At 32.3% G+C, this 18326-nt stretch overlaps 2 protein-coding genes across 7 annotated transcripts; both read left to right on the top strand.

The window, feature by feature from the left end:
* Positions 1-6938: 6938 nt before the first annotated feature.
* Positions 6939-12600, top strand: LOC129291548 (formamidopyrimidine-DNA glycosylase). Its single transcript, XM_054928978.1, is given in 11 exon segments — positions 6939-7300; positions 7837-7888; positions 8155-8212; positions 9329-9397; positions 9499-9624; positions 10611-10661; positions 11076-11153; positions 11407-11509; positions 11777-11811; positions 11900-11992; positions 11995-12600. Coding segments are annotated over 11 exon segments (1224 nt in total). The 5' UTR covers positions 6939-7071; the 3' UTR covers positions 12325-12600.
* A 1382-nt stretch (positions 12601-13982) lies between these two features.
* Positions 13983-17922, top strand: LOC129291136 (protein FAR1-RELATED SEQUENCE 6-like). Of its 6 annotated transcripts, XM_054928331.1 has the most exons (4): positions 13983-14334; positions 14753-14941; positions 15116-15358; positions 15731-17922. In XM_054928331.1, exons 3-4 carry the CDS (start codon positions 15299-15301, stop codon positions 17729-17731), a joined length of 2061 nt encoding a protein of 686 aa, XP_054784306.1. In that variant the 5' UTR covers positions 13983-14334; positions 14753-14941; positions 15116-15298; the 3' UTR covers positions 17732-17922. The 6 variants fall into 6 exon arrangements, with proteins under 6 accessions (XP_054784306.1, XP_054784304.1, XP_054784305.1 ...); XM_054928329.1 differs by lacking the exon at positions 14753-14941; XM_054928330.1 differs by having other exon boundaries at positions 13983-14941.
* The last annotated feature ends 404 nt before the right edge of the window (positions 17923-18326 follow it).

Genomic DNA, 18326 nt, shown 5'->3' with positions numbered 1-18326 from the left:
AAATTCATAAGCAATAAATAAACGTTGTATAATAGATAAACTTTAACATAAGGAAGATGAAAAGATTTCTCGCAATAGCACTTTTTGATCAATTTGGATTGTTTATTAATTATTAAAAGAAAAGAAAAAATAGATTTTTTTCTTTTACAAAAACAATAGATTTTCTTAAAGCATTTTAAAGAATTTTTTCTAAGAAATTCTTTATTAATTATGTATGCTTATTTTATAATTTAATTATTTTGGTAAAAATGTACATTTGACCATTTAATTTCACACAATATTTTATTTTAGTCCCTTAATTGTATACAATATTTTTCCATTCTCTAACTCTAATTCCATTAATTTCATTCATAAAAAATATCAACATTAAACTTTTAAATATTTACAAAACATTTTCAAATGTTATTTATTTTTTAAATAACAATAATTTATATAAAAAATTATCATTTGAGACTAATGATATTAGATTGTCTATACCATCAACTAATAGTGTTAGAGTTAAAAAATTAAAAAGATTTTAAAAAACAAAATTAAAATATTATATAAAGTTGGAGGATCATGTATACTTTCACCAATCATTTTAAACTAAACACACCCCAGAATTATAATTGAAATTCAAATTTAAAACATTTTTTGAATTAGAAGGAAAGTTATTAATTAAGAAAAGCTTGTGCCACTAGCTAGGCTACAAGGTGGCCAAATTTAAAATATTTAAACGTATGGAAAAACCCTTACAACCAAAATGCCTGGAAAAATAAAAGTTGATTCCACAATATATATATATATATATATATATTCCCCTATCGTCAATTAAGCTATCTGGTAGTAGAAATGTTAACTTTGCTTGATTGGTTAATTGATAAACAAGGCAAAGGGAAAAAAAGCAGAAAGCTCAAAGATTTTCACTTGAAAAAGACGTATTTGCTTCCCTTAATTAATCCTCTCGTCAAGTCTCAACACACAACCACACACACACTTTAGGTTATCTGCATCTATTGATGGGTGTGGTTGAATGGAAACTAAATCTGCAGAAATCAAAGAAAGTGATCTATCTGACGATGCTTGCTACTTGATAAGATGATTTGGACGTAATGAAAGGAAAAGGGATTAGCATATAATATATACATTTGAAGAGATCCATTTTTTGTGTGTGCTGTGAATGAGTCGGATAGTGATCGAGTGTCAAACAACATCGACACAGAAAACAATCCTTGAACCATTGATTTTTGCGGGTTAAAACTTCAAAATTTAATAAGGATCCTACTATTGTTCAAATCAAATCAATCAGTCGCATATTATTATCCCACAAAGATGCATGCACTCAATCAACCAGCTTGGAGCAATAATACACTACTTTCTTAACAAGTTTCCTTATTCTCCTAAGCAACTTTAATTCTCAAGATTATATTCTTTATAATTTCAATTTTCTCAGGGTGCGTATATTTTAATTTAATTTAATAGTGTATTTAAATTAATGAGAATTTGAATTTAAATTTAAACTAAATTCCTCACTTGTGTACATAAAATTTTATGAATTTGAATTTGCTTCAAGTTCAAATCTATTTTCAATTATAATTCCTTTATAATTTCAAATTTATTCTATACCCTAGTCATTTAAAATTTTAATTACTTTAAACTTTTTATTCTCTTCATGTTTTTATTATTGATGCCTTTATGACTCTTATATTTTTTCTCATCTCTTATCAATTATAAAATAGAAATAAGTTCATCATTTTTAATTTTTTATTTTCATATTAAATCTCAATTTATCTCTCTTTTTCATTTAAAATTTTTTAAACTATTCAAACAAAAAATTTTAAATATATGAATTTCAAACGTGATCTAAAATCCAAATCCGTATGTAACATAATTGTGGATGGCCCAATTTCAAGTGAGGTTTTCCTATCATGTGGCTGTTAGGCTAATTCTTCTTCCATAGATTTGCCACTCGACTTTGATGCTTTAATTTGTTTGACTGTTTGAGTTTTGTACGTAAGAGTGAGATTAAAGGAACAATGATTGAATTAAACTTAAATAAGGATTGAAAAAGTTAAAAATTTAAAATAAGGACCAAAGATTCTTTAGTGAATTGACATCAAAATTTGTTATTCTCATTTCATGATTTGCACCGTAACCTTCACAATAAAAATTTACAAGTGAGATTCGCTAATTTGTAAAAGAAAAAATTGACCACAAACATATTATTATTAAACATAATTTTTTCTTTACAAATCAACGAATATTGCAAATTCATGTTTTTTTTATGGTTGCAAATAAGGATATGAGAATAACAATTCATTAGAAGTAGTTATATATTTGACAAGTTTTTTCTTTACAAATTAGCAAATATTATTTGCAAATTCTTGTTTTGGTGGTTATAAATCATAAAATGACAATAACAAATTTTCAAACCATCTCACTAAAGCATTTTTAATCAGCCTTATTTTATTGACCACATGGGAAGCACGTTGGTTTTTCTTTATTATATTGGGTAGGGAGGCAGTCTGCACACAAAACTTTGGGAAATGCTTTGGGTGCTTATGAGAGCTTGGAATTTGGATTGGAGGAAGGTTGAAGTTGAAACAGATTGTGTGGAGGCCATTGTTGAGTTGATTAATGATGAAGAGTTGGACCATCATCCTAATCGTGTCCTCATCAGTGAGATTAGAAGCATGCTAAACAAAGATTGGAATGTAAATATTGTTTGGTGCAATAAAGATGCAAATGTGGTTGCAAAACATACTTGCCAAGGAAGCTCTCAAGCAAGTACAAGGCATTATTTTGTTTTCGAATTCTCTAAATTGTATTACTGAGTTTTTGATTTTTGACTTAAGGGTTTGCAGTGTTTTGCCATCGAAAAAAATTTGCCTTATTTTAAGTTTTCAAATCCTTCAATCTTCATATAAGTTTAGTTCAATCTTCTAGTCTTCTATTGTCATTCCCCTTTTTGCATAAGTGATTGTAAATATACATAATAATCTATTATATTAAAATAACTTAAACGCCTAAATATAGGGATAAAGAATACACCACTAAACAATATTTGGCGTAAATTAAGTATTATTAAACCTCGAATTAGAGGATCAAATTTAAGATTTCACGCATGAGAATATTTTTCATTAAAATCAGTGGCTGTTGGTAAGCTTCTTAATTAATTCTTAATGAATATTTAAAATGAAAAGTGGGGCATGATGAATAAAATATGGGGAGGAGTATAAAGTACACATATCTCCAAAACAAGTGACAGAAATTAAAAGGGCACAACACTTTCATAGATGCTCAACATTATAAAATTATTATAAATATGTTAATCACTCCAAAAACTTGGGCAAGCTTCATTTGTTTTTGATCCAATCTATATAAAGCAAAGAATCTACAATCCAAAAGTCACAAGCTGAAACGATGCACCATTGTGATCATAATGATTGCTTCATCAAGCCAATTATATTTATATACTATGTGCAGGTGCAGTGGTTCTAACCCACTCAGATGTGACGTGTGTCAACTTTATTTATGGCAAATTGCTTCAATACCTTCATCATCGTGCCCCTAATATTTTATTCAACTCATGTCTAATCCAGAAGTAGCGACTCAAGTTGAAAGTAGCGTTATTGTTTTTTTATATAAAAGAAATTTAGAATGGAAGATTAACATAAAAAAAGAATGATAAAAAAATTTAAAAGAATTAATTAATTTAAGTTGAGTTTTAAGTGTTAAATTTTAAAAATTTACAATTCAATCTTTTAATTTTGTAATTGTATTGTAATGAATTTGTAACTTATTTTTTAAATTTTAACATGGTTGAAAAAAATTATTTTTGTTAAAATTTAAAATATAAGTTATAAATTTATCACAATAAAATTAAAAAATTAAGAAATTGAGTTGTAAATTCTTAAAGTTTGACACTTGAGATTTAATTTAAATTAATTGATCGTTTTGGACCTCTCTGTCATTCTCTCATTAATATACTATCCAATCCTTATTACTATACAACACATTCTAGAAATATTTTTTCTTTGATATAATGTATAATATGGGATATTAATTATATTTTTCAATATTACTCTTATTTAAATTTATTAACTATAAGAGGAAATGTAATGTAAATTTAAAAAAGTTTCATTTAAATAAGGAAAAAATAAAAAATATATTCTATTTTTAGAAAAAAGTTATTGACTTAACTACTTCTCATTCATTCTAATGAGATAGCTAAATACTCCGTTCATTCAAAAATGTAATGCATTTTTAATCAAATCTCATTCATCAATAAAGTGATTATCTACTTTTAAACTAATCTTATCTTTTAATATTTACTCCTATTAAACATCCTATAATAAATATAAAATCACTATTAATAGGGGTATTTTTTTAAAAAAGTAATGATTATATATCGAAAGATTAAAAATATCTTACATTTTTAAACATTCAACTCCTTAAAAAATATCTTATATTTTTAAACGGAGGGAGTATGTCTTATAATAAGATTGAAGGATTATGATATAAAAATGAAATAATAGTAAAGAAGGATCTCAAAATTGATTTAATATCATACAAATATTTTTAACAAGTAAATATTAAAATTAACAAGTTCAAATTTTAACAATTATCTTATTCTAAGTCTTTGTCTGGTATTAAATTATTTGAGCGATCATTCATTGACATTTTTCCCGTAAAAATATAGTATTATATTATTATATTGTTATTTACTGTGTATGATGCAACATTTTGCCTTTCCTTTTATTTTTAAACTGTTCTTTTTTTTAAAAAACATATCAATCAATTGAAAATTTGCTGTACACGATGAAAAGACAGATGTGCACTTTAATGTCGCATGCCTGATTACAATTTTAGGAAATCAAAAGTTGTTTGGCCGGGAACTTTCAGAAGCCAAAAATTATTTGTATAATTATTTGTTTTTATTTTAAAAAGTCAATTTACAATGTTTTCAAAAATTGATTTGCTAAAACTTGATGTGAGTTGCTTCAGAAATTACTTTTAACTCTTAAACAACTTTCAGTTAAATTTTAATGGTAAAAATTAGTTTGAATTTTTTCATGAATAAATTTTAATTTGTCAAATTAAATTTTTTAACAAATATATTTAATCATAAATTTTGTGGTTGTAGCTAGCTTTTACCAAAAGTAACTTTGGCTAAATGAACTTTGATGAACTAACTTTTCATGATTTGAAAATTAGGGTTGCATATGAGTAGGGTCAGGTTAGACATCACTCTTGCTTGGTGCCTTGCCCAATGTGCAATTCAAGCAAGCCCACTAGATTGTTCAAGTCGAGTTTGGCATTATTGACATGAAAATATGTTTATAAGTATTTTTTTAAAATATAAAAAAAAGTTTTCTTTAAAAACATATTATCATTATCATTTAAAATGTATTCTTTATAAAACTAATGTTAGAATTAAAAATAATTTTTTAAAAGTTTAAATGAATAACAACTGCTAATTATTCTTAAATAACAATAAGTTAAAAATAAATTTTAAATTTTGAAAGAGATTTTAAAAGTTATAATGATAAAAAATGTCTAAAAGATCATAAAAATGATGCAATTTATGATAACTTTCAATAAAAAAATAATACTATAAGATAAATATTGTTCACAAAAAAAATAAAATAAAAATTGACACATGTTTGTGCCAGTCTAGGGCCCTGCCCTGTGCCCGAATGCCTTAGGAACGGTTGGATTGGCTGAGCATTTGGGCATAATGCACAGCCATACTAAAAGCTAAACACATACTAGTATTTTATTTTTTTCCTAATTAAGTTACACTAGAAACGTTTGAATATCACATCTTTCCTCACATGCGTATCCATCTTTATCACTAAAGCTAGCTTTATACTTCCTCCAATCTTAATTGTAGAATAAATTTAACTAATTTCATGGAATTCTAAGGAATGATAATTGATATCCTTAATATCATAAAAAAAATGTGATTTTTTAAAATTTTACCTCTAACTAAAATTAATGACTATAATAGCGTGTTGTTAAGAAATTAAAAGCATATATACATATCAAATGAGAGTGAGACGGATGGTAGTAGTTTAGATCTTTGAGAAATTAGTTTTGTGACTACTAACTGCAAGGATACTCTAACGGGGAAAAAAAATACATGTATGCATGAATGCTTCTATTCATGTGATGTGTCTTAATATTTCACGAAGGTTAACCATGTGTGAGTTAACCTTAATATTTTATGAAACTTCAAGAAGAGATGTTATTGAATGACTTACAAACTAAAACACTTTGTGAAATAGCTTATGTTAAACTAAACTACTTAAATTAACTTCCTAAAATCAAAGAAGAATGATGAGTTTGGTCTTAGGGTTCACTAGAGTTAGAGTGATGCATGATAATTAGAGAGAAGAGAAGGAAATAGAGAAAAAATAGAGGAAACAGAGAGAGAAGGGTACAGAAGAGGGAGAGATGAAGGTAGAAATGGGGGACTCAAGCCTATTATTTTCAAAAACTGATTACAATGGTCCCTTTGATGCCTTTTTATAGTCCATACCTAATACCCTTAAGTAACTATCCTGACTACTTGTTAACATTTTTAACTAATATTATTTATGTATTTATTATATAATATAGAGTGTGCCTCTAAACTCAAGTAACACTTATACATTGTTTATTAATAAAGTTCCCACATTAATAGTGAAATTTGATCTTAAAATCTTTAAATTATGAGTTAAATTTTTAACGGTTGTTTTGTTTTTTAATTAGGGCTGAAGAGTGGTTATTTCTTCGGACAAAACCCAAACCCAAAAATGTAGGAACAATCAAAGTTGTATGCAGACTCAATGTTTTCGATTTTGCGAAGCCCAACTATGAAGAAACAGTCAAACTTCAAAATATAAACCCAAACGTTTTGTTGGTAACTTGTTTTTTTTTTTTTTTTTGCCCCACCTTTTATAAGCCGGAAGACCCAAAAACGAAGAAGCGAGAGCACAAGGTTGCTGCTTGCTTACGCGGAGTCCCAGACACTGTTTGACTGGAACCATCCTGACCCCGAGAACGCGGGAAAACCCACTTGCTGACACCTGAAGCTCGGGAGTTCCAATGCCGGAACTGCCGGAGGTAGAGGCGGCTAGAAGAGCAGTGGAGGATAACTGTATCGGCAAGAAGATAAAGAAGGTGATTATTGCCGACGATTCCAAAGTCATCGATGGAGTCTCTCGCTCGGAGTTCGAGGCTTCCCTCTCGGGAAAAACTATCGTCGCAGCTCGTCGTAAGGGCAAGAACATGTGGCTCGAGCTTGATTCCCCACCATTTCCTTCGTTCCAATTCGGTAAATTCCTGTTTAGAACCCTAGCTATGTATGTCTCATTGTCCTTACGTTTATGGTAATTTCTTCTCTTTTAGTTTTTCCCTGAGGAAAATAGGCTTCACTGGCGGTCTGTGTGACTGCTTTCCAATTCGGGGTATAATAAAGTTTTTAACTTTTTGTTTGGGTAACTGGAATTTCAATCGATTTGCAGTGAAGATGAAAGAACTTTTTTTTTAATCAGGAGATGAGAGAAAACTTATGGTGCTGATAGAGTGATAGTTTTGTACTTTGAAAATTTTTCCCATGTTTGAGATAAAGGTAAGCTGATTCACAGGGCTGATGAAGTGCTGAAATTTCAATTTTCTGTTTCTGTCTCCTTATAGTTTGTCATCTGAGTGAGCACAGCTTACAAAAATATGATAATACTGGAATCTCAGACTTATTTGACCTGTTTGTTGAATGCCCACTCTCACACGTAACGTATTTGGACATCTCCTCTGTAATATTTGTGCAACTACTGTTCTTACCTGCCACTTGTGCGCTTTTACTTCACGCAGGAATGGCTGGTGCTATATACATTAAGGGTGTTGCAGTTACTAAGTATAAAAGGTGAGACAGTCATATGTCCTGATGAGTTACGATAAGTTTTCAAATATATATATATATACATATCAGCCACCAACATTCGATGATTTATAATCATTGCTTATTAGAAGATAATAAAGGTTTAGATTTAGAATTTGAAATAGATACAATGAATGGTTCGTTTCTCTTTATATTGCACGGTCATAGAACTGCTTTGGAGTTGAATTTTACTTCATTGCAATTATTTGATGCTGTCAATTTTTTACTGATCATTACAAATATTCCTTTAGATCTGCTGTAAATGATGCGGATGAGTGGCCTTCCAAATATTCAAAGTTTTTCATTGAGGTAAGAGCTACTGCTTCTATGAGCCGTTGAAATTTGGAGTGTTTTATTGGTTTTTCTATTTTTTAATTTATTTTGTCATTTAGATGTATAAACACTTCACATTAAATGCTCTCATAGCTCTGGCATTATATTTAACTTAATTTTGGTTGCCAGTAAGACTAAAATACCTGTTTTAAGCCATTATTTGGAAATGGACTATGTTTTGTGATTTTAGAAATAAGATCTGTATTCGGAAGATGTGAAAAAAGATTCAATTTTTACAATTGGAAGTCGGAAGAGGTTATAGTTTTGGCTACTATATTATCTTTCATGGATTAACTTGGCTACTTCACTGAAACTTAACTTCATAGCGTGATAGGAAAGTTGTTTTCTTGTCAATCAAGTGGCTTTTTATTACCGCACCACACCACCATGCAATCTTGTCAAGAGATAAGTTGTAAGTATGTGTAGCATCTATGATATAAGTTTCCTTATTTATGTTTTTGTGAATAATGAATAGATGAGACTTAAATTAATAGGCTAGCATTTTCATAATGATTGTCACAAAACAAATGCAGACCACTGAAGGTTTAATAGATGAACAGGGTTTATGTTGGCAGAGATGGAATTTTTTTGGATGAATAGTTATATTGCAAGAAATCTATGGTTTCTGTGTATTTTATTTTTTGTTGTTATAGAGCTAAAATCTGGGAGTTTTTATGCCATTCAGTTTCTTCAAGTTGATAAGGTGAAACAATTCTGTAAACTCTGGTTATAACTTGGGGAAGGAAAGGTGTCATATGCTACGTACTTAAAAATTTCATCTGTTGTTGCAACAATGTTAACTCTCACTTTTGTGTATGCAAATAATTATATTTTGTACTGAAAGGCTTAGTTTTCCTGTCTTGATCTGCACTTTGAGTTTCATGCTGGTTTTCCTATCCATTGGTTCTACCATGTTATGTATAATCATTATAATGTGCTTTCATGATGGTAGGTGATACATTCAATTTCCTTTCTACATACTTGTATCCATTGACCTTGGAATAAAGGGCATGATTGTATCGCCTTGAGAAGTATTATAATTTTGAAATTCTGATTGGTCAGTATTAATCAGATAAAATCCCCTTGTTGCAGCTGGATGATGGCTTGGAGTTGTCCTTCACTGACAAAAGGCGGTTTGCTAGAGTTCGCCTTCTCAATGATGTGCAACCCTACCTGCCATTTTCCTATGGGCATAAATATTTGTTATTTTTTTTTGGTTAAATCTCATCATTAACTCTGTCAATCTTTTTTTCTTGATATAGCCAACATCAGTGCCCCCCATATCGGAGCTCGGTCCTGATGCACTTTTGGAACCTATGACACTTGAAGGATTGACTGAGTCTTTGCGAAAGAAAAAAACTGAAATCAAGGCTTTATTACTTGATCAAGTATTAAATTCTTATCCTTATCCCTCCCTGATTCTGAGATTATAATTTATCTATCTATAATTTCTTAAATTATTTTTATGATATGAAGTATATTTGTGTCATTGCGGTTCATTTTTCTGTATTTGTTGTCTGAACTCAATATGATGTTCCATTTATACAATATATATTTTGGATGAATTAGTATTCAAACTGGAGCTTGTGTAGATAGGATTATGGTGGAGAGACTAATGAGAAACAAGGTGCGTGCTGAAAAACATGGTTTTCTTTAAGGGGCACATGTATATGAAAGAAGAAATTATATTGAGCACATGTATATAAAAGAAGAACTTATATTAAGAAAGAAGAATCATACACATGAAAATGGTGGAAGATACAAAAAATAATGAAAGTAAAGGAAGAAAATGAAAGTTAAACAACAAACATGTAGCAATGCTCCCAAATTACGTGAAAGAGACACTCCCATGGTCAAGCCCTTAGTCAAACACCTCAAAGAAGTATCAGATAATATCACAAGGAAATACCCCTGAAATATGGGCATTGAGGTCCAGCCAAATATTCCAAACAACTGTATAAAATGCATATTGCCACAAAGCTGTACCTGTTTTCTTTTTCTTTTTATCCCGTTTGAACCACATAAAAACTGCTTCAAATCCTGCGGATTTTCTCAGTTCTCAGTGTCTTCTGGGCTTGCTTATTCCATGAGAAAGCAGTCACTCGGCAATGTAGAAATAAGTGAACTTCAGTATCTGCACTATTCATGCACATATACAAATGTTACAAGGTGGATTGCTTATTGGATAATGCTAATTAGCCAAGCATGGCCTTTCTGATTTGCAGTCCCTTTATGCCTGCTGGATGTAATTTTTCTTTTGGTTTGTAGTGTTTAGAAAAATCTTGTAGATTATAACTTAAAGTCATATATTTCTTAGTATTGTATGGTAGTATGGTATACATTTCTTAATATATTGACTTCCCTATCTTTGCAGAGTTTTATTTCGGGTATTGGAAATTGGGTTGCAGATGAAGTTCTGTACCAAGTCAGTATGGCTTTCATTCCCCCCCCCTCCTTTCAATTTCTCTTTGCTTTTTACATATGTGCTAAATTGAAGTTATGATATTTCATTTTTGGCTGGAGACTTTATATGGTTTATTAAGTTTTATTGTTCTATATTCATCTGAACTTAGTTTGATTAATGACTACTTGATGGGTTAAGGAATATTCACTTGCCATTTATTGTACGTTATCCTACAGCCATATCAGTTGATCATGTTTTTACTTGCTGCTGTTCATCTCTTGTTGATTCCTTTAATCATATTTATGTTAATATGGCCATGCTTCTTCGTTTTACTTGCAGATCATTTTAATCAGTTTTTTTGGGCAATGATCATAATTTTTTTTTTCATCATGGATCTTAATGAGTTAATGAGTTTCAAATTTCCTATATTTCCAGGCAAGAATTCATCCAAGGCAGACGGCTTCTAGCCTGTCCAAAGAAAACTGCTCAACTCTGTGCAAGTGCATTAAAGAGGTAGGAAATTCTTGTTTATTGAGAAATTGTTTTAATTTATCATTCTCTTTTAAATTTAAATGGAACTTGAAGTAAAAAATATAGAGGACTAAAATCTGTAGGTTATTCAATATGCGGTTGAACTTGATGCTGATTCTTGCCGTTTTCCTCTTGAATGGTTATTTCATTTTCGCTGGGGCAAAAAGCCTGGAGAAATAAATGGTGAGGAATACTTCTCTTATGTTTATTAGTTACAAAAAATTTCATTTTACAGGTCATTGAGAAAGCAGTTGAAGTTGGAGCTGATAGTAGCCAGTATCCTGCTGGTTGGATATTTCATTCACGTGAAAAGAAGCCGGGCGAGGCTTTTGTTGATGGTTTGCTTCCGTCCTTTGTGTGAACGATTCTTAATGTATATTTCTATCATCCAGTTATTGGATGGTTTTCTTACACCTGGTTAAGCTGCAGAATTGATTTAAGAGAAAAAAATACATTTGTATCCATTCTTTTTGACCTTTTCTTGTCGATATTGGGAGATTTTTTTTTCCTCCTTCTGTTGATTGCTCTCTATACTGTATCATTGATACTGCTACTGTTCATATTTCCTAATGTGACAAAAGTTGTGAAATTTTATGTAATGGCAGGGAAAAAAATTGAGTTTACCACAGCAGGAGGCAGGGTATGCCATTCTGACGATTGCTTTTAATTGCTTCTTACATCTTTTACATGTGTTTGTGTCGTTGATCTTCTTGTGCCATTTCTTTTAGACGACTGCTTATGTCCCAGAGTTGCAAAAGCTAAGTGGGTCACAGAATGTAAAAGAAGCTGGCAAACCTAAAAGGAGAACTTTGAAGAAAAAAATGAAGATGACGAGGATGGCGGTGACACTGAGGAACCAGCAAAAGAAGAGAAGAATCTGGGAAGTCTGAAATCAAAAAAAGGAACAAAGGCTGGAGGCAAAGGCAGGAAGCAATCCAAGAAGAATAAATTGGAGGAAAGTGATGACGACGAGGACAGCAATGATGATAATGATGAGATTGGTGCTGCTGCTGCTGATGATGATAATGATCAAACTGAAGAGAAGAAACCAAACCAGGTGACAAAAAGTAAACAGGCCAAGGGCGAGAAGAAATCAAACAAAAGAGCTCATGCTAGTCAAAATAGTAAGAATGCAAAAAGGAAGGTTAAGTAGTAGCATGCTTTTGGCATGTTTAGTTGTTTTTCCATCTGCCACAAAGATACTGTGGAACAATGGAAGGAGATGATGGCTTATGCTGTTTCTGTATCTTACTGTCTCATTCTGTCTTTATATGATCAGTAGACTGACAGTGCTTCTGTTTATCATGTTTATGCTGCTGTTTTGGCCTAATGTTATTTCATGAATGGAAGGTGGTGATGCCTTCAGTTTTTGTAACTTATATTGATGTAAATGTTAGTTCTTTGTTAATCCTGTGTGTTTGCTTGAAAAGTTCCAATTTTAGCAGTGATGCTATCTTCATGTTTTATGAGTTGATATTTGAGTTGGATTAGACCTAGAAAAAAAAAATATTAAGATGTGATTACTAAGTTTTCTAATAAAGAAATGAAACTTTTAGATATTCAATTATAGTTTATTTTTGTCAGCAATAATTTGGAAGAATTGCAATAAAGGCTCCCATAACCAAGGTATTCCCAAAGAGGGTTCAATAGAATTTGATATTATTTTGCAGGTTCAAAGGTCTTGGTTGTAATTAAATTTTTTAATGAAATCAATTTATTTCTTGGTTGTAATTAAATTTTTTAATGAAATGAATTTATTTAAAGGTAAAGCATTTGGATGTAAACACTCTTTCTTGGCTACACACCCTTGTAGAAGAGGAAGGCAACTCTTTCAAAAGCTTCCTACCACAATTAAAAAAAAAAAAAGAACTTTTGAAAAAGCTACAAAAATAAAAATTAGTATTGCCCGTTGCTGCTGTGTGAGTGGACTAGAAGGGTATGGTATTATTCCTTTGATGTTCTAATGAGAGAGTGGAGGGCATTGCAAGGTTTCATTGTTGGGTTTGGCAAATGATAGTGAGAGTGGGGTGAACGACTAATATAAAGTTATATTGGCTTTTGTGTGTTGATATGTACGGAAGTTTAGGGTACATTGTAGGGTGCAAACAAAGCAAGTAATATCAAGCTTTAAAAAAAGGTTAAGTAATATGAGGCAAGTAGTTAACAGAAGAAAGATCCTTTAAATGATTCATGCGGTTTAGTGTCAAAATGTATAAGACCAATCGATCGAACAATATTAATTATTTGAATTGAATTAAACTAAATTAATTGACCAAATTGGACAAAAATTAAAGTGAATAAACTGTATATAAACTAAAAACCATATAAATGCATGGGCTAAAAACAATATAATTTGGCCAGCTTGGGTTATTTGGTTTTAAAATTTGCAAATCGAATTAAGCTAAATTTTAAGAAATTAAAACCAAATTAAACTATATACTTAAGTAGACCAAATTAAATAGATCAAATTCAATGTGGGTATTTCATAGACTCATTCTAGAATAAAGCAGCTGATCCTCTACATGTATTTGCTGTAGTCTTAATGCTATCACATTCACTTATGACTCCGAGTTTGACTGTCCTATAAATAAAATATTTCCTTTGTTTGTTTCCTGAGTTTTTTTTATTTTAATGTCTTTTTTTTTTGGAATGAATTTTGAGGTCAAATTTGGCGTAGTTTTATCATGAAAAATAGCGGGCTGGGACTAGTATCTCTGTTCTTCCTTTTAAGAGGACAAGAAATATTGAAGTGACAGCAATGGTGTTGGGTTGTTTAAACTTGTTTATAGATCGGAACCATACCAAACGGTCCCACCAGAAACGTATCGATTGGACCACTTAGCTTACAACTCTCAATCCTTTTTACGGTTCGATCATCGGTTCAAAAAAGTACGCTTCAAGCCCCACGGGGAAGCTACGCCTAATCAAATTTCGATCCACATGCTTTGTAATATTGTATATAAATTGACCATCCCCGAATTGATTGGTATACGGAAGCAACAATTCTGAAACAACGAACGAGGCCCTCCACCGCGATAAAGTATTACAGTTCTGGTAGAAAACTATTACACGAACCCGACCAACTCAGTCGCCTATCGGATTCCCCCTGAAATCTTGGGTCGCTGTCTGGGATTATCCCATTTCAATTCTTCGTCGCATGATCGTGAGTGCTCTATGGAATCGACCTGCCTTATTAGTCTTTTGGTGTCTTCTTGGTTTTCAAACTTAACTGTGTGTGTGTGTGTGTTTTTTTTTTTTTTTGCTTAGGGTTTGTTTTCGAAATCAAGAATCTTGTTATTTGAATATGTATCTGTCTTGTGAAAATCTTGGAATGGAGCTACGAAGTCAATAATACTGTTTTCCTTTTCTTTTGGCTAAATTAATCCCAATTCCCAACACCCTGACGAAACAATGATTTTAGTTAATTTCAATTTCCCTGCGTTTTCCTCCGAAGAACGCGTTCATATCGCATTTGATTCCCATTGACGTCCACTGTTCCTTTCGGGCACTAATTTTCAAGGAAGCAGCCACCAATTGTTTCCCTAGTTTCTGGCCGTGGTTACATAATTTCTTTTGGCTAGGATCATTTTATGACAAATTAAAGGAGTTGGGATCAGGATTTGAGCGTAACCAAGTCAAGTTGTGATCTTTCGACCTGTCATTGGCGAATGTTAATGATATTCGCACCACAAGTCTCTGTCCACCTTGCCCTGAGCCTCTGAGCACCCACGCCAGTGGAGTTTCTCCTTTTATCTTGTTAATTACAGCAAGTGAGCTCTTTATGTCTCAAATATTTGTTGGAAATGTGATGTATATTGTCAAGAGAACAATTTTGTGTGACTACCTGTAACTTCTGTAACATGGCTAGAAAATCTTGTAACAAAGGGATTATTCCTTTCAGCAAGTTCTGTTTGTTATAATAGCAATGTTGACTGTTTTTGCAGATTACATGTGATCAAATACGTCTCCTTGCATATGTTAAAGACAACCCGTTGTGGCACAAAAGTTGAAATTTATGCTATCCGTTACCATGACTACTCAACTACAAATGTAAAGCTGAAAAAGCTTTGCAGTGGAAGAGGTTGCAGAAATAATTTCTCTCTCTTTCCTTATGTGACCCGGGGGTAATGGGTAGGATTTTCATGCGTGTGCTTGAAGTGAAGGTCTTATCATTGTTGGCCTTGAATGTGAGAAGAAATAACTCCTAAAAATGCCCGTAAAGCTGTCTTCTTAGGTTGTCTTGTTAAATGCAATTTGGGTTACAATATACAAGCAACTGTGGAGAAATTTTGTAACATTTAAGGTTAACCTTGCATAAAATTGTCCAAATGGTTTTTTTTTTGTTTTTTGGTCGGGAAAACTTTTGAATATATAACAAAAAGATGTAATATGCATGATGATAGATTGTTGTGTGTATTCAAGAGGTTAAGCATCTCAAATACTATATCACACTAGATAAGCAGTTCTTTATGTCATGGAATTATATGTTGATAAGTTTAGCCATATTATCTTCTATTTAATTATATGTGCCATATTGATATTGTTGGATAATACTCCAGATGGAAGATGCCTCCATTTGCCATGAACAAGTGCCAGATGGTGATTGCATTGAGAATCAGAAAGAAGGTGGTGCAATAACTGAATTAGATGGTCAAAATGGGTTTTCTGAAGGAAGAAAGGAATTTGTTGCACCTGCTGTTGGGATGGAGTTTGAGTCCTACGATGATGCGTACAATTATTATATCTGCTATGCCAAGGAGGTGGGATTTCGTGTAAGGGTGAAGAATTCATGGTTCAAGCGAAATAGCAGAGAAAAGTATGGTGCAGTGCTGTGCTGTAGCAGTCAGGGTTTTAAAAGAATGAAAGATGTTAACCATTTAAGAAAGGAAACAAGAACTGGTTGCCCTGCAATGATAAGGATGAGGTTAGTGGACTCTCAGAGATGGAGGGTACTTGAGGTTACACTTGAACATAACCACCTTTTAGGTGCTAAGTTATACAGATCAATTAAGAAGATGGGAGTTGGAGCCAAACAGAAGCAACTACCTGGTTCTGATGACGAAGTTCGAACAATCAAGTTATACCGGGCACTTGTGATAGATGCAGCAGGTGATGTTAATGCAAACTCCAGTACTATAGAATTCAGGACTTCTTCAGAATCTTCCAGTAAGTTGAACCTTAAAAAAGGTGACACACAGGCCATTTATAACTACTTTTGTCGCATGCAACTGACCAATCCAAATTTCTTTTACTTGATGGATTTTAATGATGAAGGACTGTTGAGAAATGTATTTTGGGCTGATGCAAGGTCTAGGGCTGCGTGTGGCTATTTTGGTGATGTTATTTATTTGGACAACTCATATTTGTCAAACAAATATGAAATCCCTCTTGTGGCATTTGTTGGAATTAATCACCATGGTCAATCAGTGTTATTGGGCTGTGGTCTACTCGCTGGTGAAACATTAGAATCATATATATGGTTATTCAGAACATGGGTGACATGCATGTCAGGATCTCCTCCCCAAACTATTATCACTGATAGGTGCAAGGCCTTGCAGAATGCGATTGCAGAAGTTTTTCCAAGAACTTGTCATTGTTTTGGCTTGTCACTAATCATGAAAAGAGTACCAGAGAAGCTTGGAGGGTTACGTAATTATGATGCAATTAGGAAAGCACTGAGTAAAGCTGTTTATGAGACGTTGAAAGTAATTGAGTTTGAAGCAGCGTGGGGATTTATGATCCAGCGATTTGGAGTTTGTGATCATGAGTGGCTTCGTTCTATCTATGAAGACAGAGTTCATTGGGCTCCAGTATTCTTGAAGGACAAATTTTTTGCTGGAATGTCTGCAGCAAGTCCTGGTGAGACCTTGAGTCCTTTTTTTGAGAAATATGTGCACAAACAGACTCCTTTGAAGGAGTTTCTTGACAAGTATGAATTAGCTCTTCATAAGAAGCACAAGGAAGAATCCGCTGCCGACATGGACTCGAGAGGCTCTACTCCCTTGCTGAAAACAAGATGTTCTTTTGAATTTCAGTTATCTAGAATGTTCACACGAGAAATATTCATGAAGTTCCAATATGAAGTTGAAGAAATGTATTCTTGTTTCAGTACCACACAGTTACACGTGGATGGCGCAATTATAATTTTCTTAGTCAAGGATCGTGTTTTAAGTGAAGGAAATAGAAGGGAGATCAAGGATTTTGAAGTCTTGTACAACAGGACTGCCGGTGAAGTTCGCTGCATCTGTAGCTGCTTTAACTTCAACGGGTATTTATGTAGGCATGCACTGTGCGTGCTCAATTTTAATGGGGTGGAGGAGATACCTTCCAGATACATTCTTTCCAGATGGAAAAAAGATTACAAGCGCCTACATGTTCCTGATCATAGCTCTGGTATTGTCGATGAGACCGATCGTATTCAATGGTTTAGTCAGTTATTTAGAAGCTCCTTGCAAGTTGTGGAAGAAGGGGCAATTTCTCTAGACCACTATAATGTAGCCTTGCATGCTTTTCAGGATTCTTTGAATAGGATACATGATGTAGAACAGAGACACGAGTAAACTTCAATGTGTAACTGTAACATACTAGATAGATAAATGAATCATGTTTATGCCCGGTACTTCTGTATATTTCTGTGCCTGCTTTTTGCCGAGCGCTATTTAGATTATTTGTAGAATGTCCATAAGTGTATATATTAAGAGATTGTTTTGACCCTTGTATTTGTATCTTATCTGATTACATTCTTCTGTCATTGATCAGTGAAATCTCCTGATGCTATCCTGCTTGGCTATAAATCATTATTTTTTAATGTTGCAAACGCAGTAGTTTTAGCATGTGCTAACAAGAATGGGCCCAAAAAAATTGTCAATTTAATAAGGGTGAAAAGCTTTCAGGTACTAATTAAAATTGACATAAATGGTGAGAGTTATCTTTATCTAAACAAGTGATTGAAAGTTCAAATCTCAACTCTTATATTTTTAATAATTTAGTTGGCAAATGTCTATTTTTTGGTCTCAATACTTTGAAAGACTTTTACTATTAACAGAGTCTATTCCTTATGGTTAAAAAAAAAAAAATCAAGTAATTCTAAACATTTGATTCTGTCTGCATTTTGTCTCTTTCTTTTTGATAAGATCTGCATTCTATTCCTATTAC

This window comes from Prosopis cineraria, unplaced genomic scaffold (assembly GCF_029017545.1).
Source record: "Prosopis cineraria cultivar Desert tree isolate PC_DT_omini unplaced genomic scaffold, ASM2901754v1 PC13, whole genome shotgun sequence".
In the NCBI taxonomy this organism is placed as follows: Eukaryota; Viridiplantae; Streptophyta; class Magnoliopsida; order Fabales; family Fabaceae; genus Prosopis; species Prosopis cineraria.
Note: the sequence above shows the minus strand (reverse complement) of the source record. Positions and strands in the feature narration are given on the sequence as shown.